The sequence below is a fragment of the Rhinolophus sinicus genome, linkage group LG01, assembly GCF_036562045.2.
Source record: "Rhinolophus sinicus isolate RSC01 linkage group LG01, ASM3656204v1, whole genome shotgun sequence".
In the NCBI taxonomy this organism is placed as follows: Eukaryota; Metazoa; Chordata; class Mammalia; order Chiroptera; family Rhinolophidae; genus Rhinolophus; species Rhinolophus sinicus.
In genome coordinates, this window is record NC_133751.1 from 69,260,566 (window position 1) to 69,286,861 (window position 26,296).

The 26,296-nt window shown below is 41.6% G+C and overlaps 1 protein-coding gene across 1 annotated transcript in view; it reads left to right on the plus strand.

The window, feature by feature from the left end:
• The first annotated feature begins 1,589 nt into the window (after positions 1 to 1,589).
• Positions 1,590 to 26,296, plus strand: part of CCDC80 (coiled-coil domain containing 80) — a 37,405-nt gene continuing 12,698 nt past the window's right edge. Inside the window, exons 1-5 of the mRNA XM_019734879.2 lie at positions 1,590 to 2,373; positions 2,786 to 4,689; positions 11,742 to 11,898; positions 20,781 to 20,917; positions 22,465 to 22,613. Coding sequence (XP_019590438.2) covers positions 2,797 to 4,689; positions 11,742 to 11,898; positions 20,781 to 20,917; positions 22,465 to 22,613 — 2,336 coding nt within the window. The 5' untranslated portion in view covers positions 1,590 to 2,373; positions 2,786 to 2,796. The remainder of the gene's footprint in view (positions 2,374 to 2,785; positions 4,690 to 11,741; positions 11,899 to 20,780; positions 20,918 to 22,464; positions 22,614 to 26,296) is intronic.

The window sequence follows — 26,296 nt, forward strand, 5'->3', positions numbered from 1 at the left end:
AAAGAGAAGGCATGGAAAGAAAATGAAAGTGGGAGACAGGAATACAATGTTTTGTAGACACTTCTAAACCTGGGTTCAAATGTCAGCACTACCACTTACCATTTGTGTGACAGTAGGCAATTTATTTAAACTATCTAAGCCTCAGTTTGTTCATCTATAAAATGGGAATAATCCTACCTATCTCTTAGTAGTGCTGTGAAGGTCAGCTAAAAGAATATATGGAAGTGCTAAGCCCAGAGCCTCACATGAAAATGTCCCATAAATGGTAGTTGTTATTAGTAGGGAAGATACAAAAGAAAAAGAAAAGAAGGGAGGGAAAGGCCTTGAAAGGGATAACATGGAACACATTATGATTTGGGAAAGGAAATACCATCTAGGACTGTCCAACAGCATAGGTATTCGATCCACTTAAGGTGAAACCTATGAAAGGAAAAGCCTTCTCTGAGTCTGGTGGACAGAGGGTCTCTGTCTGAAGCCCACCTTTTTTTACTGTAGTTACAAGTATTTTTGAGGGTTCCACAGGAGGATCTTTCCTCTTGGCACTCCTTGGTCATCAAGCTGTGGGCTAAGCCTTACACTCAACCCCCTTACAGGTCTTCAATTCAGTGCTGGGAACTTATGTGAAGGAACGGCAAATGACCCATTGGAAATGGGCTGATAAAGGAGTAGCAACTAGGGACCAGATTTTATCCAGTGAGGGTAGCCATGGGCATGGTCTAATTTGCAAGGAGCCTTTTGAGAACTCTGGCTCACCACTGTCTCTGCCAATTAAAACCAATTGAATTCTCTTGGAGAAGTTGGGAGAAATATCTGTATAACCTGAGGCACCTTTCCACCCCCGGAAAAGCTGAATCCCCATGACAGGTCCAGGAGGTAGACACACAGAGATGCCTTAGTCTCATCTTTGGAACTTGATATGGCTATTTCTGAGGATTGCCTAAAGCCCTCCAGATACCTGAAGCTTTTGGAGAGCAAAATACTGCATTACACTCCTCCCTCTATCCCCGCACACACCTCCAAAGAAGGTCTTAGCCTACCATCTCCAGCCAGAGCCCGAACTGGAGATCATAATGCCCTTCCCCTGATGTAATGGCTGACTACAGTCTCAGGGGGACAGCAGCCACTGCCTGCATTTCTAACCTTTTACCAACTTCCTTGTATGCCAAGGAGAAAACTAGGAACAAGAACACAGTAATATGATCTCCAATTAGCATAAAATAAAAACAACCCAGTCATGTTTTCCATGGGCTTTTCCAACCTCAAGCTAAGTGCATGCAGCAGGCTGAAAGAGATAAAAATGTATACATGGAACTATAAATACATATATTGTCTGTATATGTATAGCCAAGCACCCTGACCTAAAGGAATATCTGTCTCTCAGAAAACCAAGCAGCAGATGCAGAAATCTGAGCGTTTTCCTTTTCCAGAGTGCAGTATGAGTATAGACAGGAAGGGAAAGTATCCTGATTACTCGGTACGGAAGGGGTTAAGTCCTCAGCCATCCTATTCTAAAGTGATTTATGATGATGGGTAGTGTTTCAAAACTTTCCCCCACCAAAAGAAAAGCCCTCTCCCTCCTCACCGAGTCCACTCTCAACGTGCTGAAATGGGAAGGAGGCGGTGTTTTGCTGATCTGTTAAATTCTTAGTGAAGTTTCCTTGATTTCCAGTGGCTGCTGTTGTGTGAGTTTGGTTTGGATCAAAACTGAGGTTGTCCTGGCATTCCTGGGACTGAATCCAGGCAAGAGGAAGAAGAAAAAGAAGGAAAAGAGGAGGAAAAAAAAGGTCGGGAGAAATAAAGGGAGGAGAGAGGCATAGAAAAAGAGAAAAAAAAAAAAAAAAGCTCTTTTTCAACATCACATTCCTGTGTTTTCCCTCAGCCTGGAAAACATATTAATCCCAGTGCTTTAACACTGGGAAACAAAGGGAATAAGCCAGACTGTGAGGGAAAGGGTGATAAGAAGGTTCCTGGAACTCTAAAGAGAGAAAAGAGTGAGATTTTGAAATAGCTGGGGCTCCACTTTAAGGGGCGTCCTGTCTGTCGGCACAGGGGACTGGCACACACAGACACACCAGACGGAGAAAAACTACAGAAAAATGGAGATGCAAAGACTTAAGATGCAAAGGACAGCTCCTGTCACCTCATCCTACTTGTCAAGAAGGTAAAAAGACACAGCCAGAAAAATAAAAGAAGAAATCAGCTCAGCCCTCAGGTCAGGACAGGCGACTTTGGGAGCTGGAACTGCAGCACACCCCAGCCTCTCAAAGGAGAAAGAGGGTTGGGAGTTAAAGTATTTCATCTAGGAAACTGTCCTGGGACCACACTACAGATTGCTCTTTAAACCATCTGCATTCCATCTCCATGAGCCACAATGTAAGTGTGTAATCCTTTCTGTCTTTGGTGTTTGTTTCTTTGTTGCTTGTTTGAAGAAATGAAATGGGAATGTTGTCATAATTAATATGCTCAGTGTGCATTTTCTCTGGAGCATCAGAGCCAGTTGAAAGGGTGAAAGCATGCTGAATGGGGCACAGAGTTGGGTTCCCTGCTTAATGTAACTGTCTCTGCTAAGCGCTGACAAATTACAGGGGCTTAAAAATTACAAGATCTCATCCTATTTTCCATTCCCTGACCTCTGTCCTTCTTCTTCTCTAACCACCCCTTTTCCCCAAACTTTGGCCAAAATAGAGAAAGAGAAAATGCCCAGTTCTGTTTGCAATTAAACAATTTTCTTTCTGTTTCCCCCTTTCCCACCCCTTTCGTCTTTTGATTTTTCTGCCTCCCAAAGTGGATTGCACAATGACATGGAGAATGGGACCTAGTTTTACCATGCTGCTGGCAATGTGGTTGGTGTGTGGCTCAGAACCCCACCTCCATGCCATGAACAGAGGGAGCCATGGAGGGCGGAAAGCACCTCCGGTTTCTGAAGTCAACAGAAAGCCAGCTCGATTTCTGAGGCACACGGGAAGGTCTCAGGGAATTGAGAGAACCACTCTGGAAGAACCAAACCTTCAGCCTCCCCTAAGAAGGAGCAGTGTGCCAGTGCTGAGAATAGCCCACGAAAAGGCCCCGAGGGCCCCGCTGGGCATCAATGGGGCCCTGCTGAGATCTGAGCGGAGACCCACAGGCCGAAGCTCTCCCCGTGAGATGGTCCGAGATGAGGGGTCTTCAGCTCGTTCAAGAATGTTGCGCTTCCCCTCTGGGTCCAGTTCTCCCAACATCCTTGCCAGCTTTGCAGGGAAGAATCGTGTGTGGGTCATCTCGGCCCCTCATGCCTCGGAAGGCTACTACCGCCTCATGATGAGCCTCCTGAAGGACGATGTGTATTGTGAGCTGGCAGAACGGCACATCCAGCAGATAGTGCTGTTCCACCAGGCCGGCGAGGAAGGGGGCAAAGTGCGGAGGATCACCAGTGAGGGCCGGGTCCTGGAGCAGCCCCTGGACCCCACCCTCATCCCAAAGCTGATGAGCTTCTTAAAGCTGGAGAAGGGGAAGTTCGGCATGGTGCTGCTGAAGAAGACGCTGCAGGTAGAGGAGCGCTATCCTTACCCGGTCAGGCTGGAGGCCATGTACGAGATCATCGACCAGGGCCCCATCCGCAGGATAGAGAAGATCAGGCAGAAGGGTTTTGTCCAAAAATGTAAGGCCTCCGGGGTGGAGGGCCAGGTAGTGGATGAGGGGAACAATGGTGGAGGAGCAGGAAAGCCAAGCCTGAGCAGTGAGAAGAGGAAAGAAGACCTGAGAAGAGCACAAGTTCCACCCACGAGAGAGAGTCGGGTGAAGGTGCTGAGAAAACCTGCCACCACCAAGGCGGCTCCCGGGCCACCTCCTCCGACCCCAAGGGCCACCACCCTGCCTCCTGCTCCGGTCACAACAGTGACTCGGGCCACCTCTCGGGTGGTAACTGTAGCAGCAAGACCTACAACCACCATGGCCTTTCCAACCACCCAGAGGCCCTGGACCCCCCGGGTGCACCCCTCCTCAGATGCCCACAGGCCTCCAGCAACAGCTGAGGTGACCACTGTCAGGGGGTCCGTGGTCTCAGAGAATCTCTACCCTCCATCCAGGAAGGAGCAGCACAGGGAGAGGCCACAGACCACCAGGAGGCCCAGCAAGGCCACCAGCTTCGAGAGTTTCACGGCTGCCCCTCCCACTCCCACGTCGGAGCACAGCACCAGGGTTGTGGCAGGCCGTTTCCGGGACAACCGCACAGACAAGCGGGAGCATGGCCACCGGGACCCAAATGTGGTGCCAGGTCCTCACAAGCCAGCAAAGGGGAAACCTCCCAAAAAGAAGGCCCAGGACAAAATTCTTAGCAATGAGTATGAGGATAAGTATGACCCCAGCCGGCCTACTGCCTCTCAGCTGGAGGAGGAGTTGCACGTGGGGAATATACCGCCCCCCAAAGCAAAGGAGTCTAAAAAGCATGAAAAGCTTGAGAAAGCTGAGAAGGAGAAGAAAAAAAAGGTGAAGACTGAGAAAGCAGACAAGTTACTCAAGAATGAAAAGCAAGTGAAGAAGGACAAGGCTGAGAAAAAGAGCAGGCAGGAGAAAGAAAAGAACAAGAAGAAAAAAGCAGGTAAAACAGAGCAGGATGGTTACCTGAAACCCACCACAAAGCACTTCACTCAGAATCCCAAGAAGTTGGTGACTGACCTGCTGGGCTCCTTTGAAGGCAAACGAAGGCTCCTTGTAAGTAATCTTCTCCTTGGCATTGTTCTGTGGGCTGAGGTAGGGCGTGTTAATATTTGGTTGTTATTTTTCTAAAATCACATGGCTGGATGGCAGAGCGTGTCGGAATCTGTGCCATGTCAATACGATCAGGAGGTGTGTCAAGAAAGGGCAGCCAGGCCAGTAGCTCCTTTGGATTCAGATGTCCTATGCACTTTTTTTTCCACACAGGCTCAGAGTCAATTGTCAAGGGACCTTAGACATGTACCCAGGGAAGCATCTGTAGTCAGCTTCCTCCAAATCCATCAGTACCCATCCTTATTCTTACTTCTCTCTTCCAAGGGATAGTTCTCGATACAGCTCCCTTTTACTTATTCTTCCGTTCAAAGAATAAAAGAAGAATGAAGGAGATCCTGAAATGGCATGCATTGACTCACTCTGGTCACAAATTAAGAAAAGGGTTTTTCTCTTCATGAGCTTAGGAACTACAAGCATGTGTATAGGGGAAATAGGGTTTCTTATGCCCCCTTAATTTGGTCCATATCAACAATGGGAAACCTCACAGAGGAAAGTAAGGCAGCCTGGGTGGAGAGTGGGTACGACTGAGAGTGGAGAAGTTTCCTCCATGATGTGACCCTCACAAATGGTTTTAAAACCAGCTGGCTGAAATCTTCTCCTCTTAAAGGCTGCCTCTTCCATCACTGCCCAACTATCAGTAAAAGGCCAAAATGATGGAGTGTGGGGAACTGGGTTAATTGTTTCAATATCCAATACGCTAGACACATCTGAACTTGGAGTCCAAATATCAGTTTCCCTGAGACTCTATAAAATGAGCCTGAGTATGTGTGTGTATAAAAAAAGAGGCAAGTGCTTTCACTTTGCCTGTTTCTGAGTGCTACTAGTATTGAGCAAGTCACAGGTCCATTTCAGTAGCTCTCTCTTTTGGCCATTACTTGCCACCACCCAAAGAATGATACCAGTTATCTATTCAAACCCCAGGAAGGCTTTAAACAGGAATAAGTCCCATCCTAAATGTAAGGGCAGTTCTCATCAGCAATGTAAGAATGGCTCCTTCTCCTCTCCATGTCTCCTTGCCCATTCTTTTAGTGCCCTTCCAAGATTTTACCCCTAGCTTCTTCATGCTATCATTTTACTTCAGGCTGTCAAGGAGGAAAAGAATATGATACAATAACTTCAGAGAAAAAGGTTAGTACATTAATGTTGGGGAATATGAGTCAGGAATGACTCTCTCAGATACCTGGGTGTGATGGAGCCATCTCGTGCCACTGAGGACAGCATCTATTCTACTGAAGGCACAAGATGACTCCACACTCTGCATCCCACCCCCACTCCCACCACCAAAGGAGACAAGCATTCTTCTCTCAAGGCATTTCTCAGAAGGTTTTTTAGTTTTTCCAATCTGGCCTAAATTTGGATTAATGATCTGAGCCAGAGCAACTCTGGTGTCCATTTATCTTTAGTGGTTTCGAAAGTTTAAATGTTCATTTGAAATGTTATTCAGAGCAGAGTCCCTTGTGGTATTTATCATGGATGGGGCATATCCCCAAATTCTCTTAGCTATTCCATCAATAGTGTATTTATGCATTAGAACAAAGCCTAAGTTTTGATTGATTCTACAGGTGTGTGTGTGTGTGTGTTATTTTTTTGTGATTCTGCAGGTGTGTGTGTGTGTGTGTGTGTGTGTGTTATTTTTTTGTATGTTGTTACTTGTTTTTAACCAGAACCTTAAAGTAACTATATAAACTTAGGTTAGCAAAGGATATGCTGTCTGTTAGAGTAGTTTAACAGCTACTTAGTTATCCCCAGAGTACATAAATTTAAATGGGAATGTTCCAGTCAGAACCAAAAGAATCACTGATTTCAGAGCAGAACTCTGCTTGGTACTTGAGTATTTGCTAGAGAACCCGTGAGGAAAAACTGCTCTCTTTGGGCTGTGGGACATCATTAGTGGTGTGCTCCATTGCTCTCTTCCTAAGTACCTGGGACTTTGTCCAGCTTGCTAAAGCACATCAGCCGACCCTGGCCATTTAGCCAACAAGCAGGCAAAGTGTTCCTCACAGTCATGTTTTAACCAGGGGAAAAATAATGATGGGTAAAATGTCAGGATTGTAATTGTGCACCTAACTGGTAACTACTTCCATTACCCTAGTGTGTGAGTGAAAAGAAAAGGGTTTTCATACTGTATCCCTGTTATTAGTCATGCCTTTTATTGCTCTCTTTGTCTCCACTCCCTTAGAGGGATTTGAAAGCCCAGCTGGGTCTTTTCTGCTTTTAACAGTATCTCTGATCATAAATTTCTAGCAAATGAAACTCAAATGACAGCTTCTGCTGATGTCATGTGAGGCAAAACAGAAACCAGCTGGGATTGCTCGTGCCAGTGTTGCTCTTGGGGGCTGGTGAGTGAACCAGGTTGGTTATTAAACAGAAAGTACCAACAAGAGGCGTTTCAGTCTTGCAATTCGACATGTGCCTAGCTGATGATCATATCAGATATGTGTTTTCTGAAAAGCTAATGATATCCAAAATAAGAATGGATTAGAAAAAAACAAGATGAAATAAACATGATAACAATATCAAAAGGTGGAGAGAAAAGACAGAAGACTTGTGTTTCTGGGTGAAAGATGTAGTTGGTGCCATTTATCATTTCCCCCTTAAACACGGCTCATGTTATTCAGGAAGTTCAGTGATTCAATTAATATTCATTAAGGCTTAGCACTCTTCAAGCTGTTCCAGTACAGCTGACAACATATACCTCCTACTGGCCTCAGCCTAACCCAGTGCGTTCAAACTGAAATGAGGTTTGCATTCCAAGAAATTGTGTAGGTCTTTTAGCTCTTCTTTCCCATTTTTCAGTAACCTGGTGCCCAACTACAATTCATCATAAGCCCTCTGTTACTTGCATTTATTCATATCATTCTTTAGATGTGAAAACATTACATAACCTCTACTTAACCAGTTACTTAAAGAAACACTGGCAGCAGTGGTATAGGTTGTGGTTGAGTGAACAGCATCTTAAAGCCCTTCAAAGGAGCTGCAGGAGGAGCCAGGTGTCCTGTTCTTAGGACAAAGGTCAATCCTTCAAACCCCCTGCCTCTCAGTCTGTCAGAAGAAAAGAACACATCCTGCCAGGGGCTTTTCCCAACATTGTGTGGTTTAATTTTCACAACAGTCCTATGGAGAAGGACCTACTAACTCCATTTTGTAGACAAGGAAACAGAAGCTTAGAGAGGCTGAGAAGTTTCTCAAGGTGTATAGCTAATACGTGGCAAAGCCAGAATTAGACCTCAGGTCTGTTTGATTTTAAAGCTCGTGCTCAAGCCACTCCCCCATTCTGCCTTCCTGTGGGTGTGAATATGGGGCACATGCCATAAAGCGAAGGAGAAACTGATAAATTATCCTGATAGATAATCAATAAAGACATTTAAAAATTCATTTTCAACCTTGAATTACTCAGATAAATGGTAAGCTACAGCAGTTGTCAATATTTTGTGCTGAGCACTGATGGAGAGATTCTGCTTTCAATACTCAGCTGGTTCCCAGCACCTCAACTCTCTGGCTTTCCCGGCAGTCAGTCAGAAGCAATATCCCAGTGACTGAATCCCAGTGAACCTAATCCCTCAGACTCATTGATGTCAGTCTGGGGTGACAATGGTGAGAATACAGCTAAGCTGTTTATCACTTATACATTGGACTCTCACTAAGCTGACAAGCCCTCATTTTGTGCCCCGAGAGCTAGTCCATACCTACTTGTCAAGAGGCCTCATAGCGCTGAATTGCAGAGATTCGACTTCCAGTTTAAACATTCTTTGGAGACTGAATCTCCTGTAATTCAAGTGGGTTAATACTTTCAACCTTACTTCAAAAATATGGGTATTGGGACAATAATCTACTTATTTTATGGAACTTTAGAAAAGGATATAAAGCTCTGTTTTACTGTGGCAGACTACTAGCTTGAATGTTATTTTTCAGAATCTGTAAAAATCACGCTGTATGTAGAATAATCTGAGACTTAAAATGCTTTCCCCCTAGCATTTCCCATTCCTGTTTGCTCCCTTTATTTATGCAAACTGGCTTCGTAATACTCTTTAGGTGCCTTGTGCCAACACACTGGGAACAGAAACATAAAAAAGAACCACAACACAATTCTAAATTCATGAGACATGCCCTGATTTATTGCTACCAAACTGGGAAGAGATCAAGTAGCAGACAATAATGTTTACTGAGGATTTCCAGAACACTCTTTTTAGCAAGAGGGGATTGGAAATGGTTACCATTTTAAATACGGTTTGAAATACTGCCAAACTAGAAAATGAATGGGACAGAGATGTCAATCCACAGGGAAAGAGTTCCTGAAATATGTTCAGAGGATCAGCCTCCTCTACTTTCCCTGATGCAAACTTGAGGAGCAGATTAAACCAACAAGTTTGTGGTGGGGGACCATTGTGTTCCTGAGCCCCTCTCCTCTCCTCTGGCTGGAGTGATCCATGTAGCCTGAAGGATGTGGGTAGTGTTTGTTCCCTACCATGTGCACAGCAGTGGGAGGGGCTAGGGCTTCAGTGCTTTGAAGAACTTACACTCTAGTTGGGGAGGTGTGACATAAACATAAAATATAATAGTAAGTCAAGGAAATACATAAATTCCAAGTGAGCAGTGCAAACTATAACAACAGTAATTAAAGGGAAGAAGTGATCATTGAGGGCTAGAAAAGACTTTAAGGAAGATGCTGCGTTTGAAGAATGACTCACATTCAGATGCATTGGAGGGGAGGGCAGGGCTTTTGGGGTGGGAGGGGTGACACGAGCGAGCCAAAGCAGAGGAAGGACTGTGGGTGAACTATTCAGAGGTGATAGGCATGTGTGGTACTCAGGGGCACACAGCCTTACACACATCTATTTAGTTATTTGTGCTCAATTCTCACTACTGTATGAGGTTGTCAGAGAAGTTGTTCCATTATAAAGATGAGAAAGCTAAGGTTCATAAGGTTACATGGCCTTGGTAAAGCTACGTGACTACCAGGGGTTGCACAAGGATTAAAATGCCAGGCCCTCTAACTTTGACTATAATCACCCTTTCTCTGTGCCACCATGCCAAGATTCCTTTCATTTCATAATTTAGAATAGTCTGGCTAGAGGGTGAAGAGGTCACATAAGGGAAAGTAGGAGTAAAGATTAGCAAGAAAGACCCTGGGGTCAGATCACTGAATGCCGGTAGCTAAGGAATCAGTCATGCAAAATGAATGTCACCTCATGGTGGGTTAAGGTATCCTTGGGCAAAGCTCTCAAGGTGAAAATAAACATCAGAGCTCTTTATATATTTAAGTGTGATTCCCACTGAGTATCCATAGCCTAAGACTGCCATATTCAGAAGGCCGTGGGAGAAGCTTCCAGGCAAGGGAGGATGAGGTTCTGTATGATTATATATTGTCTGAAATTCTCAATTATGTACAAGGGGAAGAAAAAGATCAGAGGGAGCTCTGAGGACTCTTGAAATCCTGTTATCATGGTCTGTTCATGGACTTTAAGGGTTCATGGCAAAATATGCAATGAAGGAACTAGAGTCTATGTATGGATTTGAAGTTGTAGAGGCAGGTAATTATCAGTCATTTAGCATCTGGGCAGCTGTGCCCTAGAGACACCTCTAAATATATTCTAAGTATGGGTTTATACTTCATTTAGAATAGGGAGTCCAAAATCATTACCAGTAAATCTTAACTGTTTTTGACTACTTTGTGTCCTTATTTAAACATTCATTTTATTTATTTCAAAGTAGTGTGTTTGTAAACAAAGAACAGCCAGAAAGATAAACATAAAACACATCAACTGAAAATAAAACTCCAAGATTTGGGCTACCATAAAAACTGAAAGAAATATTTTCAAATGTCAGACAGCTAATTAAAAACTCACAAACAAACCAAAAATACCATTACCATCTCTTTTTATAGCCACATTAATTTTTTTAAGGCTAAATATGAATCAATGAATAAATTTGAGGAAACTTGATTATTTTTCCTCTTGGGAAATTACATTTCTAAAACAAGCATTTCCTACCCACTTTGTCCATCTGAATAGGCATATAAACACAAATTCAACAATAAATGAAATCATGTCTACTTAAAATAAATAACGATCTGAGAAAAAAAATAACTTCATTCCAGAAAATCTTTGTTAATGTTCTGCTCAAAAGCTATTGAACACATCTTGATTTCCATGAGGGATAGTATTTTGTCAAGCATAGAGAATTCTTAGAAGGGAAAGCCTGCAGGAAGCATAAACATATCTCTGACAGAGAAAAATAAACAGCAAGATCAAGTTGGGACCAGATTTATTAACCATTTTGAAAAAGAATTTGGAAGAGGTTACAATATGGTGCCTTCCCCTCCAAAAAAATCCAAGCTAATAGTGACAGGCTTCAGAATTATTTTATAAGATTAGATGGGTAAGTAAAAAGTGGCTGATAAATTTGAATGTAGTCAAATGCTGGCCTCAAACCAATGAGTCAGCAAAGCATGAATAGACAGTGTTCCTTGCAGACATCAGCCATCCAGAGTGCCCAAGGCCTGGCTATGAAACTCTCTCAACCCTGTGAGACATGAAATAATTGTAGTAACCACTCAGTTCATGGATATCTGAGCAGCAAATTAGCGTAATAAAGATCAAAATGAGGGAAAGAAGACAGCATTTATTGAACAGGTTTTACATGCCAAATATTTATGCAATAACCTTACAAAATAAGTATTCTTGTGTGGAGTTCAGAAATGAGAAAACCACAACACATGACTAGTAAGAAAGGTAAATAATGGAAATGTGTAGAAAAGTATAAGTTGTCTGAAACCATTAAAAAAAAGCCCTATCTAAATGGCCCCCTTGTGGCCCTGATTATGCTAACTGTCCAACGAAACTGTCTGGTGTAGTTCAGTTTAGCTTAGCTTAATTTAGTTTAGGTGTCGGTCACTGCAAGCCACCTGCCCCCCTTCAAAATCACCCCTTTGTATTTTACTTCAGTGTGAAACTATTACTGTTAATTAACATTTACCTGCCTTCACTCACCTCCAGCTGATCACCACTCCTAAGGTTGAGAACAACATGTATGTGCAACAGCGAGATGAATATCTGGAAAGTTTCTGCAAGATGGCCACCAGGAAAATCTCCGTGATCACCATCTTTGGTCCTGTCAACAACAGCTCCATGAAAATCGACCACTTCCAGCTAGGTTCTCTTAAATATTTTAATGTTATTATTGTTTTCCTCATAGCTAAGGTGGGACAAACTTTATGGGAGAGGTAGGTGGGGAATCAAAAAGAAAATTCAGATATCCAGAGGACTCTTTCCTCATGGTACCAAACATCAGTCTGCTTGCCTATTTACATAACCATTCCAGATGGTTCTGGCTTGTTTTTTGCACTTTAAAATTAAAAATATGCAAGCACTCTATGGTTTGAAAGTCAGTAAGGTAGAGAAAAAAAGAGAAGTAATACACTCGGGGGAGAACCAGAGAGGTATTCAGACACTTCCTTCTGGATTCTGAGTCTTCTTGCCAGTGAGCAACACCATGTGATCTTCCTGCAGCCTTTATGCTACAGGCGACTCACTGATATGTGGGAACCTGCCAGACCCTTGGAAATACTTGACTCTGGCAAGGCTGGGAAGGGAATTCACCAGGGCTGAAAGAAGCTGTTAAGACAAATGAAAAGTCACTGAAAATATGGACTGAACTGTGCCCAAGTCCTTTTGGAGAGCAGAAGAATTTGGCTGAATGCAGAGTTTTCACAATTTTTCATATTAATGATACATGTGAGACTCTTGAGGCATACAGCTCAGCATTGGGCAACTGAGATCTAACTCACTGCAGTTCTCCTGGGAACATTGCAAGACTTTCTGTGAGTAGTTAGGCCTCATAGTCAGAAGCCCCAAATTTGACCCACCCATTTCTTTTATAATTATTACATCTCTAGGGCTTTATATTAAAAACACACACACACACACACAAAACCTTTTTTTCTTACATGAATTCTCTACTTTTTTATTCTAATTTAAACTATAATGAAAATCCTTCATATTCCAACATTTGCATAGTCTGCATATTTTTCATAAATTATATTATATCTGCAAACATCTGAAGAATATAAAATATTTTCGCCATTAGTTAACATTTAACTTCAATACATGTGATACATTATCTCACAGATTTTTCTGTCCTGTGATCTTGGTATAATTGAACACATATGAGTTGTAGTTATGTCATGATAATGTCAATTTGATTTATAATATGGTCTAACTTTCTAAATCATATTTCTTACTGTGGTAAAAACACGAAATATGAGATCTACCCTCTTAACTAATTTTTAAGCACACAATACAGTATTGTTAACTATAGGTACATATTGTATAGCAGGTCTCTAGAATTTACTCAGGTATGAAGTTTCAGTTATGCATTCTCTACTTTTATTAGCCTGCCTTCCCCTGACATAGCTCCAAAGGAAAATAAATAGCATCTTTTCCAATGTCCCATTATAAATCGTTGTGGAATGGTGATTGGTGTGTGGATATGCTGTGTGTATGTTTGGGAGGGGGGACAACAACAACAAAAGAGTGTCCTTACCTTAACCAAAATAATAATAATACAAACAAAAAACACAAAAGAAGTTCTAGAGAGTCAAATAAACCACTTCAAATCCACAGTCACAACTTATTTGTTGTGTGACCTTGGGCAAATTACTTCCTAAGTCTCAGCTTAGAACACAGTTACATGTATTTCACAGTCTACGGGGAGGATTTAATAAGGTAATGTGTGTAAATACCTGTCACATAATACGTACTATTATTGTGGTCACCATCACCACCATTTGTTCTGGCAAGCTTCTGGAGATCAGTGAGCTGTCACAGGGAGTACAACACCTATAACTGAAAACTACTTGCAATTGCTTTCTGCTAATTATGGAATGTTGACAGTGAACCCTCACAACTGCTCTTCACCATCAGGCTGCATTCCCACTCCTGGTGATAATACTACAAAGCCACATGTTCAGTGGTTAACTGGGATTCAACCATTTGCTTCCTGAATTTTCAAATAGTAGCATGAGCCGTTTCAGTGAGTTCAATTATAATCCAAATGTCTAGCGAGGAAGTAGGTATTGAATCCAGTGTAGAAACGGGTGCTGGCTGGTGATGAAAGCTCTCCTTCACCAGGTGTTCCTGGTGTCAAACGTGTTACCCACCAACTCTCACATAAAGAATTCTCATTCCTTATTTCAGGGAAGTTTGGAAAAATCATTATATCTCCCACCTCAACCTCTATATGGTTCCAACTGTTATAAGCATCTGGTGCTGCCTTGGCAAAATTTTAGCATTAATCCTGCTGTTTTCTAGACATCTGGATTGAATATGAACTGTAGAGGGACTGAGGTCTTTTTTTTCTCTACTAGAAATCAGGTATTGTGATTTGGATGTTTGCCTCTTACTGAATGGCAGCTTGGGCATGGTTTGGGGGGCCTTTTATCTTGTTTCTCATCTAATTCCTGGAAGGCCTTGCTGTCCTTGTGTCATGTCCCAGGTTACCCTTATGGGAAAGGCCGTAGTACTTGCAGCCAAGACTGAGAGTCAGCCATGGGAAAACAGGAATTGGCATTCTCCATGGTCTCAGTAAACCAAACTCCAGCCTTGACCGATTTTCAGCTGGAAATCTATCAGATGGCCTGAATTTCCTTAAAAATAAATCAAGCACTCTTGACTCTTTCAGATTTTACTGGGCCTTAAAAACAGAGGCCCACGTCCAGCTACAGTACGGGCTGTCCTCCCAGCTGGTCCATCTTGTTAAATGTATTTGAACTATAAATGATGAACCTACAAATACCAGGAAACTTACCCGGAGAGTTCAGGCATTGCCCAACAAAAGTTATTCATGCTTGAACAAATTCTAATGCAGAATAATAAGCCCATGTGGTTTTGGCAACCCAGAGTATATATACGGGAGAGTCGAATGACCTAACACATAAAGGCGTTTTTAATTGTTAGTCGTGTTTCAGATGTCAATCTAGGATAAGAATATTGGTGTATATGTCAAGAGGATGGATTACAGACAAAGTTTATCAGGTAGGAAGAAGTTGCTGGCTAAAAGCACTTTTGCAGAATGAAAATAGAAATGAGGAGGAAATGCCGCAAGTGTGGTTTTTTCTTAGCAAAGTAGAGGAGTTTGAGGGTACGTGATAAAAGGGGAGGTGGAAAAGTTGATGGAGGTGGAATGTGGCAAACAGGAGAGAAAGTATTAATGCCCTATTCATATGAGTAAGGAAATCAAAGGTAAATTTCTAAAAAAAATTTTTATAAGTGAATATGATAGAATATAATCAGCCTAAAATACTATCTCTGATCCCGTTGAAGAGAATTGTTTTTTATGGACAAAACCTCACAACTATCAGGATCCATAACAATGCAAAAATGCTGCTTTCCCTCAAAAACACCTGAAAAATTGACCCTTTGCCCCAATCCCTCCTTTCATCAGTGGTGACAATGTGTGGCAGCTGCTGTCTCTAGGCCCTGCACCTCTGTGCTGAGAGGAAGGTTGTGTGAGAGATCAGATTTCCTGACACGGGCTGCAGTGTCCCTGTCTGTTTATTTAGTCTTTGATTATCAATCATTCTATGCACTAGAGGCTAGAGAGCCTGTACCTTAACTAGTTCAGCCATCCCATTCCACTGCCCTCGCTGCCTCTAACAGCAAGCGTATCAGTGTCAAGATCAGCCCATGACAATCCAGGGGTGTAAAGTGCCTGATAGGTCAAATGTACAAAACAAGTATTTAAAGAATGTGTTGGAAGGATAAGCTCTTCCAGTTGCAGTCATCAGAGGAGGTATTGTAAATATCAGAGAATTTTGAAAAGTAAATTTAATGGAGGGAATTTGAAACTGAGTTGATTTTTCTGGTAGGTGATGACTCTATCAAGGTACCTTTTGCTTTTATTTAATTTTTTTTGGAAAAGAAATGATAAATTTTTTGGATTCCAAAGTCAGAGCTGCATGAAAAGGTCATACACAGACAAGTCTTACTCCCATTTCTGGGGCCTTTACCTCGTTACTCTCTGCTCCCATAGGTATTTTTATGATTTCTTGTTAGTGTATTTAGTGCTTCTTTATGAAAATACAAATAACTATAAATACCTATATTCCCCTTCTTTTTATACAAAATATAGTATATTATATATAGCGTGTTGTATATACTACTTGCTTTTTTCACTTAAATATGCTTCCTGGAGATCTTTCCTTATGAGTATATAGAGATCTTTCACATTTTTTATTAAGCCATTGTGAGCTTCTACCATAGTTTATTTAACCAGTCCCCTTGTTGATAAACATTTGGATTGCTGCTAGTATTTTGTTATAAACAATTTCACAGTTAATGACCTTGTACATTTGCCATTCTATGTATGTGGGTGTATCTGTACAGTAGTTTCTTAAAAGTAGGGTTATTGGACCAAATGGAAAATGTATCTAGTTTTGGTAGCTATCATTAGCTTTCTCTCCATACAAGTTGTATCATTTTGCAGTCCCATCAGCAATGTATAAGTGTCTGTTTCCCCAAAACACTCCAACAGAGTGTGTGATCAAACTTGTGAATGGTTTTAGCCAACATGATATGTGAAACATGGTAGTGTTGGGTTGCATTTCTCTTTTTATAAGTATGACTGAACACCTTTTCATATAATTAAGGAGCATTTGTATTTTGTTTGTAGTGTTCTTTGCCCATTTTTTTCATTGGGTTGTTCGTCTTTTTAATCTCAATTTATAGGTACTCTTTATAATACGAACAAAAATGCAGACTCCCAGGTCCTCTCCCCACTCCAAGAGACTGACTCAGTTTGGGGATGGAGTCCAGGATTCTCTTTTCAAAAATGTGCAAGTGATTTTGATCTGCAGCCAGATTTGGTCTAGAGCAGAGGGTTGGGTGTAGGCTACAAGGGAAGAGAGGGCTAGAAATGTAGTTTGCCACCACATTTGAAAGGATTTCAAATACCAGGACATAGAATTCAAGCTTTATTTGGTAAACCATGTAAAGTCAACTAGAGATATTGTAATATATTTTTCAAATAAATTTGAAATAATTTTGAAGGTTTGGTAGAGTTCATGGATAGGATAGAAAAGCCCCTGGAAGGACAGTCTTCCTAGATAGGACAAGTTGCTCTTTCTAGTGGGAGCAGCAGCTTTGTGACCAGGATTGTCCAGGTTAGTTCCTCCCTGTCACTGCCACCAGTCACCCATCCCACAATGGCATGGTAGGCAGGCAAACCACCCCCTCAGAGTCAAACAGGAGACAGCAGGTCACCTACAAAATCATTTACATTGATCAGTTTCCAATTAAAAAGAAGTAAATCCCATAGCTGGAGGCCAAGATGATCCTAACTGAAATAACCTACGACAGATTGCTCAGGAATTCAGGGAATATTCTTGAGATAAAAGCAATCAGCCTTCCGGGAGTCTTTGCCTCCAGATTATTCCAAGTACAAAAGAAATGTTTGGCTTGCACTGACTTCTTGAGTAGGATAGTTATATTTTAAATGTCTTATAAATATGTTTTATCTATATTTCATGTTATCCCAGGACAGCGTTTATTAAGTTATGGCGGTGAATGGTGAGCAGAGTGAATGACATTCAAGAGACCAGAATGTAAAAGGGAACTAGAATTTACTCGCAGGTCCCAGAGAGGAAACTGCAGCATGCTCCACAGGGACATAGGGGGCACACCAGGTTTGGGTCAGGAAGAAGCAAAAATGAGGAGAGAACCCGGGTCATTGTCTCTATTGGGGTTTCCAAGGGAAAGGCAAGGCAGGGCAGGGTGAACAGCTTCCTGTTGGCTAGTTTGAATAATTAAGCAGGCTTTGGGCGGTAGAGATGGTCCCTAGCTGCTTGGTACCTGGCCCTGGGATGATTAAAGCAGAGGAATATTGTCTCCTGGAGTCCATGGGCCAAGGGGCAGGGTTAGGGCTCTAAATTGCTTAGTTTGCATTGCAAAGACCTGCTTCTGGCTGGGCCCTTTGCTATCTCCAAGAATTGGCTAGCCCAGGGAGGAACAGTCTCTCTCCAGCCAGAAAGTTCTTTTTTTGTTTTTGTTTGGTTTTGGTTTTGTTTGTTTGTTTTTTTAAGATGTCAAAATATTATAATATACAGAAAATTAAAAAATATAGATGACTAATACAATTATAATACCTCATACATGAAAACCCAGATTTAGAAAATAAACATATATGGTATGTTTTCTCAAATTACTCTTAGATTGGCTGTGTTTGGGTGTCACAAGGTAAAAGAAAATATAAGGGTTTGATGGTGAGTTTTCTATGCAGAACAGAATTACTCACCTTCTGTATTCTGTCCCTTATACCCTCTTTTTTTCATGTGCTGTTTCCCTAGGGCAGAGTTTTCATGATCACCATGTCTGTATCAAGTGCCTAGGTGTGTCGGCTACAGGATTTAGAAGCTGACCAACACTCAGTCCCTGTCGTTGAGTCGTTCCTATCTAGTGGGATGATAGATGTGTAAACATTGGTTGCAATGCAAGGTGATAAGCATTATTACAGAAGAATACAAACATTTTATGAGTGCACAGCTGAGATAAAGACAGGTTTCCCAGGTAATTAAGAGTTCCCGTGTGAACAAGGGAAGGGATAGCATGCCAGAAAGGGAAGGCATATTTCTAGAAACTGAAAATAGAGGACTGGAAACATAACGCATGGAAGCAGAGTTAAAAGACAAGCTAATTAGGACAGAGTCCAGGACACAAATGGCCTGCATGCTATGCCAAGGATATGTATTTTATCTCTGTCCTTACAGAGTATAACTATCACTCAGGAAACTTGTGAAAATGCAGATTCCTGAGGAGCACCCTTTTGGTTGCTAAATGGGGTACTGCCTGATTCATGAATCACTTAATCCAATTAGATTAAGTTGCATTTTGAGTAAGCTAAGGTTTAGGGAAGCTGAATAAGTTTGCCAGGATCATAAAAAATAAACAAAAATAAATAAAATGCAGATTTCTTGGTTCTCACCACTAGTGATTCTGATCTAATTGGTTTGGATCCAAGGATTATAATTTTAATATGAACTCCAGGTGATTGTGATGAAGTTAGACAGTGGATCATACTTGGAAAAAGTGCTAGAGGAGATAGGAAACTACTGAAGCAATGGGAGAAAGTAAAGTGGTCCAGGGACATCGGTGTCATGGCCTGGACTTCGGAATGGAGGGTAGGAGGAGGAGAAACCATGGATATTACGGAGAAGAAACAGTCACAGATGAGAGATTCTGTTACCGGATGTGATGGTATTCCGAGGCTGCTGGTTTCTCAAAGGAAAGAATTCAGGCAAAAGACAGCATTTTGTGCAAATATAGGATTGTAAGAAGTTTATTAGTAAAGGTAGATACACTCCAAGATGTGGAGTGGACCAATCCCCAAAGGGGTAATGGCCTCTCCTTACATTCTATGAAGGCTTTTATTTCTATAGGTAGAATTGCCTCCGCCTTTCCTTTCTCCTTAGCTCTTTCTCTTCTGCTGAGGTGCTCAGTCCTGCCTTTTGGTTCTCAAGCTAGTTTCTGTCAGTTTTCTTTTTATGATTTGTTTGAGAAGCTCACTAAAATGGTCCTGATAAGTAGAATGTATACTCTACTAAGCAGGATGTCTTCCTTCCTTCTCTGGCTTCTAACAACACGTCCCTTTGATTTAGGGGCCTGTGTGAGCCTGGAATCCTGTGGGGCTAGGAAGGCACTGGTGCCCTAAGTGAGGGCAGCTGCAAGGGGTCGTGACCCAAGTAGGAGCAGCTGCAAGGGGCTTTCTAACCGGGTTAGGTCTCTCCTTCTCCTGCTCATTCTATCTATCTACCTCCCTATCACTTCAAACATAATGTATGGCACATGGTTGGAGTTTAACAAGATATAACTGAAGCAGAATTTTTCTGCAGTGTCCTTGCTCTTTATAGTCAGACATGGGAGAGCAAATACATGAAGAAATTTCCTATCCCTTGAATTTGATCACTGACTTTTGGAGTTGGAGTTCTTCTAGGACATGAAATTTGGCAACTGTCTCACATGTAGGGCCAGTCCTTACCCGCACACAGCAGAGTTTATCCTCCCTCCTCAATAATCTTAGGTCTGGGGCAGGCTGTGTGGAATGACCAAATCCCACCAAATGGGCTTGGGTCTGTGAATCATTTCAGCTGGATCAGGACCAGGTAGACAGTTTACAGGGTGCTTGCTGAAGAATGTTTGCTTCTAAGCCCTGCAACCTTTGATGAGGACTACAGAGCTTTGGCAAAACAAGAAGCTGCCAAATTTATGTTGCTTTTCCAGACAACCTTGTTGTGGGGACAGAGCCAGGAGTGCAGTTTCCAGGCTCTCGGCCTCACATGGAAAGGTGCTGGCTCAGGTAGTAAATGGCCATCAACTGTGATTGGATGGCCATCAGCTGTGGCTAGTTGGCCGTCAGCTGTAACCAGTGAGCCACTGGCCACTAATATAACTGCCGTGGCTATGCTAACAAAAAATGGGGGCTAGCAAGAAGATGGTGGCTGGCAAGCGCGGATTGCAGTTAGGATGGCGGGTTGCAGACAGTGTGGCTCCTGCTTCCTGTGTCTCCAACCCAGCCGCCAGCGAGAATATAGTGGTATGACTCCCCTACCTATGGCTCTGTGGGTGTTCCTTTTTGGCCTCACCATATCCTGCGTTCTTATGTGGGGAGCGGGAGCAGAGACCCCGCCTGACATCCTGCGTGACACTTGTGTTCACCCAGCTCTGATTTAGACAGAAGACAGAGCATGGCGGAGATCTGTGGCAAGAGCAGGCAGCTCCTTCCAATTCACTACAACAAGGGTGGGCAAAGATGGGGCTTGATCATCCTTAGAAGACTAACTTTCAAAATCAGTTCATTCATTTGCTTCTATATTTACATATCCACTTTGTTAACTTTTGTTCAAACAAAATGTTAGCCAAATATGTGCAAGTAATGGAAGCCATTCTACTTAACTCAGGATTAAGGCCCAGAGTGCCCAGCCCTTTGCTTCTCACTGATTTCTGTCTTGTCACCCCCATATTTATTCACATTTCATTTCCCTGAAGATAATGAGAAACCCATGCGAGTGGTAGAGGATGAGGACTTGGTCGACCAGCATCTCATCAGTGAGCTGAGGAAAGAGTATGGAATGGCCTATGATGAGTTCTTCATGGTGCTCACAGACGTGGACCTGAGAGTCAAGGTACGGAGTCCTGTTTTCCGTGATGCGTTACCACTCCTTAGCATAGCAGCTCTAAGGTTTTGTTAGTCAGTCAATTAAATGTACAAGTAAGCGCAAATTCTTTCATAAATGGGAAGGTTTTGTAATGGTCTAAATATCCCAAGCTGGCCTATGGAATTTGCATCCAGAAATGTGGTTTCCAGAAAAGACTGGGTGGCATGGCCTCCTATGGCCCAGCTACTTGATTCAGAATAAATTCTTCTGTAATATAAATGTCTTGCATTCATCGGATACTTGTTGAATAGCTATGAAGTGCCAGGACCTGGGGATAAAACATGAAGACTATTTATTTGGCCTCTGCCTTCAGGAAAACCAGATTTAACATAAGCCTACTTTGGAAAGGCCTGGAAATCTACCTCCTGATCAAACATGGACCAGTAGGGTTTTATACCTACTTTCTTCATATAGTTAGGGACAAAGGTTCTGAACTATGAAAAATAAATAATAACAAAAATAACTAACTTTACTGAGTGTTTTCCTTATGTCAGCCAGGCACTAACCTTAACCCTTTACAATTCTTACCTCAAACCTCTAGGATAAATAATAAGTATTATCTTTGTTTCACAGAGGAACAAACAGAGGCCCAGAGTGGTTAAGTAACTTGCCCAAGTTCACCTTGTTAGCATTGGGCTTCATACTGAGAATATGCCATGATTATGTGAAAATCATTAGGAAAAAGGCTGGCCGAGCTGTCAGAATAGCTGATCCAACTTGCAGCATTTATTTTTGAATCTGAAAAAGGTCTCTTCAGTAATTCATTCTGCACATGTGCTGCCCCATCTCTAATGGCAGAGCTTAGACTAGATGATCTCTAAGGTCACTGCCCGCTTTCGCATCCTATGGTTTACTGAATTCCCGCTTGGGGCATAGCTCCAAGTTTAAACTTTTCTCTAGTTTACGCTGGTTATGCTGAGCCAGTTCCCCAAATCCAGGTTGCTGTTGTAAGTCCAACAGGTATGGTCCAGGAAACTGAATTTCATTATCTTAAGTTGGATCCCAGCTCTTTCTGAGAATACATAAGGAAGCGTGATCTAATTCTAAATGATGCTCACTCAAAATAATCTCTGGGAATCAAAGAGTCTATGTAGATTCCTGATGACTACAGAACAGGCATCCTTCCGGTGGAAAATTACCCTTATTACTCAGGTCATATACTCTAACATGTTTTTCTATTCCTTCTCACTTTCTCTCCAGTTGTGTAGTGAACAGGAGCCAGCTTAGTCCCATAGGTAGGGCAGTGAACCTAGGATGAGGGTGGTGAGGAAGGCATGGACCCTTTCCAATAAAAAGAATGCAGTTAAGAAGAAATCCTCATTAAAGGTAAGAGGTGTTTCTTTCATGGATCCAGGACCTCAAACATCCGCAAAGGCACTATTGCTGGACAGAGTTTATAAATCACTGAGCCCTCCAGGCTCTGATTTCTCCAGACTCCCCTGAATGTTCCCTGGCACTCTATCCTCTGAGCAGAGGGAAGAAACATGATGTACTTTCTATTCTTTCTTAAACAGCAATACTATGAGGTACCTATAACAATGAAATCTGTGTTCGATTTGATTGACACTTTCCAATCCCGAATCAAAGACATGGAAAAGCAGAAGAAGGAGGGCATTGTTTGCAAGGAAGACAAGAAGCAGTCATTGGAGAACTTCCTATCCAGGTACATCACCTTTGGAGTCCCCGAGGAGGCAGGCGGGAATGTGTTCTGGGTGCGTTAATGAAAACGCCAAGGAAACACAGAGCAGACACGTGCAGTGAGGAACCTTCCCTGATGGAAGGTCTGCCTGCCTCACAGCCCTGGCCACTGGGCATAGTCTTGTCCTGTTGGAAGTGGCTCTTGTCACAAGGCTGGCTGGGGTCATCTCCAAGCTTGAATGTTGATTTGGTAGCTTTGGATAAATCTTTTCTCTCTTTTCTGCTCCCTTTTTGGGCACAGAGTACAGAATTCTGACCTATGAGGGTTTATTTATTTGGTCAGTGAATTTGGAGGGCGTTGTACACAGCATTTTTATTTTACGTATTTATTTAATAGGCCCCTTCTAGTTTCAAACAGGATTTGGAATGCTGTGCTTGATTTTTCTGCTTCCTGCCAACTCTGCAGAGAACCAAAGCCCCACCAGGACCTCAAAGGGAGGAATCCTCTTGCCCCAGCTCCCTGCTTCCCCAGGGAGTATGGTTTACTGCAACTCATGGTAGGGAAACTCTGGTACACACACAGAAAAGAGAGTTTAAAAAACAAAAAAATCACTCCACTTCCTCCATTCTCCATCCAGTCTGTCATGTTGGATGAAAATTCTGCAGCGCCTTTGGGGCCCTAGGAGTTGCAAAGCGGCAATAATTCCACCCACAACAAATAAACTTACAGAGACCTCAGTGCAAACCACCCAAACGATATTGTGTGGCTGAGGGGCTCCTGGAATGGAACAAGATTTTGCTTGGAGGCTCAGTGTTAACTGTGTATCACTCTAGGCAAAACTTCCTTACTTGTCTCTATAAAGCACATTCTCCATAAATGAGCCAGAGAATAAAGGATTCTATGATGAGTAAGTGAATATCTCGAATTCCTCTAGATTCAGGAGAGTTGGGTCTCTTAGGAGATACCCTTACGATATGTAAAGAGCATAGGACTTATCATTCATCAAAGTTTTGGATCTGCAATTTACTAGCTATGTTGCCCCTATGCTTCTTAATTAACCTGCTTTAAAAATCTCTTCCCCACAAATGAGAATAAAGATAATAAGTAGCCCTACCTCCATCCCAGGGTTGCTGTGATCACTTTTTGTATGCTCATCTCTGTGCCAAGCATTTCCTCTTCTTTTCTGGGTTTAATCGTTACTACAATCCCATGATGTAAATACTGCAACTATTGTCATGTTGCAGATGAAACAACTGAAACTAATGGCGATTAACTAACTTTTTCTCATCACTGAGCTGGTGTCAGCTCTAGGACTCAGTAGCTCCAGGATAATCTGGCTCCCAGAGTCCACACTCTTATTTTTAATACTCCTTTTGAAAATATAATGTGAATTATTTTTAGTCTTGGACCCAGAGGCCCAGAGTTTGACGTGAAAGAAGGTAATCCTAAAACCACAGGATTTCAGAACTGAAAGAAACCTGAGGTTCTTCCTTCATCCAAATTTTCAGTGCAGTGCAAGTCTCTGGAATGTAGATAGAAGGTGCATGCCTCCATAAGGACTTAAAACTCAACTCAGTCTTCAGGCCACTCTCTTGTCTGAGAAAGGGTTCTAGGACTCCACTGGGCAGATGGCTTCTTGTACAGTCCTGGGACTACTATTGAAGCATCAACTTCTGATCCAAGGTTACCCCTCTAGATGGCAATGACTTAGAAGATGAATGATAAGAGCTTATTGTTGCCCTTGAGGTGTTTTGTTTTTCGTTGTTTATTTTTCCCTTCCCTTCCTTCTTTCCTTCTTTCCTTCCTTCCTTCCTTCCTTCCTTCCTTCCTTCCTTCCTTCCTTCCTCCCTCCCTTCCTTCCGGAAAAGATTCTTTAAAAGTTTACTTTTGATTTTAGTTCTTCTTAAACTTTTAAGTTAGACTTTTAAATCTTATTACTCTTTTTATAACAGCAAATTTTAGCTATCATTTTTAAGGAGCTTTGAATAACGTATGATGTTGCTTAAAATCTCAGTAATTAAACAACTTCATGATTTCAAACAACCATTTTACATTTAATATATTTCTTTCAATTGCTTGAAAGTAAACAAAGAATCTCTGAGTACTTAAATGATCCATAAGTTTAATAAGTTAATCTTTTAAATACAGTGAATCTAAAGTTCTGTCATATGTTCCAATAACTGTATAAACGTAGTAAGCTTTCAACTTAAAACCATACATTTAAACCAATTACTCAATTGCACATTCTAATTTTGGGTTTCAAGGTAGTCATTTGATTAAGCCAAATTACCTTAAGTTTCACAAGAACATAAATTATAGAAAGAAAACCAGGATCCTTCTTAGAAATATATATTATCACTATGACATTGATTATCTGAAAACTTTTTCTTCTTAATTCTAAATCTTTCAGGACTGAAAGGTACATACCTACTGAACCATTCCAGTAAACTCAGGTTGCCCAACCTTTATAGACAGTTACCACCCAGTTCGCTGATATTATTTATAACCAAAGATTTGGGCCAGCCATGACACTCAGCCACAAACAGACACCATGAGGAATTATTCTTACCATCCCTAATCACTGTGTAATAGGGTTTAAACTTGAAAGGGAAAGCTGACATTATCTCAATTTTGTTCAGTCACAAAGCTTGCAATGCTCATTCGCATCGATCACTGATTTGAATTTGTCCTATCTTTGATTATTAAGACTTGTAGACACATTTTGCATCTAAATGCTTTTGAATTGGATAGGGACCTATATTATATAACTATATTTTCCTTCTAATGTAAGAGCTTATGGGTTCTTACATTCATTACTATTTCAGGAACATACATCTCTTATGGATATTCAGGATGGTATATGATTATAATTTTGATGTCCACAGCTATACATGACTTGTGGTCACAACCCATGAAATCACTGTGCTGATAATTATCGTTGATCTTAAACATTAAATTTCAGTAGTGTATTACTTAAAAGCAGTAGTAAGATAGCCCTGAGTTTAAATCCTATTTTCTCTACATATTAGTTGTGTGATCTTGGGCTGATTACTTAACCTTTCTAGGCTTTAGTTTTCTCATTGGCAAAATGGGGATAATAAGTGTTATCTATTTTTAATATTGTTGTAAAAGGTAAATTCAATACTAAAGGTGGCCCACAATATGGCCCAGAACCTAGCATAGAGTAAGTAATTGATAAATTCTGGCTATTAGCAGTATTAGGGCCAGTTATTCAGTTCTTAGTTAGAGAGCTTTTTCATCAAAGGAGAGGTAAGAGGAGGAAATTTAGTAAACACCTTAGGATTGAAACCCAAGCAAAGAGAACTGGAAAAAAAAATTTTTTTTAAATAAAAGTTATATAAATAAATCAGTATCCAAGTGGGAATTTTCCTTCAAATTTGCTGCGTTGTTGGTGGGTCTATACAGCCTGGTTTCAGCTGACCAGACTCTGAAGCCAGTCTAATCTTTAGTGACCCTCATCTGGTTCAAGCTATAATTACCTTTCTCTGACACAGAAGCCCCAAAGAGTGGGCAAATGCACACTAATTTTGGAATGCCAATCAAGAGAAGCAAACATATGCATAGCTCATAGAATTTTTATTTACTGAGAAGCTAAAGTGACAAAAAAAAAAAAACACCAAAAAACTAAAACACCCAAAAACCAAGCTTTCCAAAATAAGAATCTGGGTCCCATTCACATCCCTTGT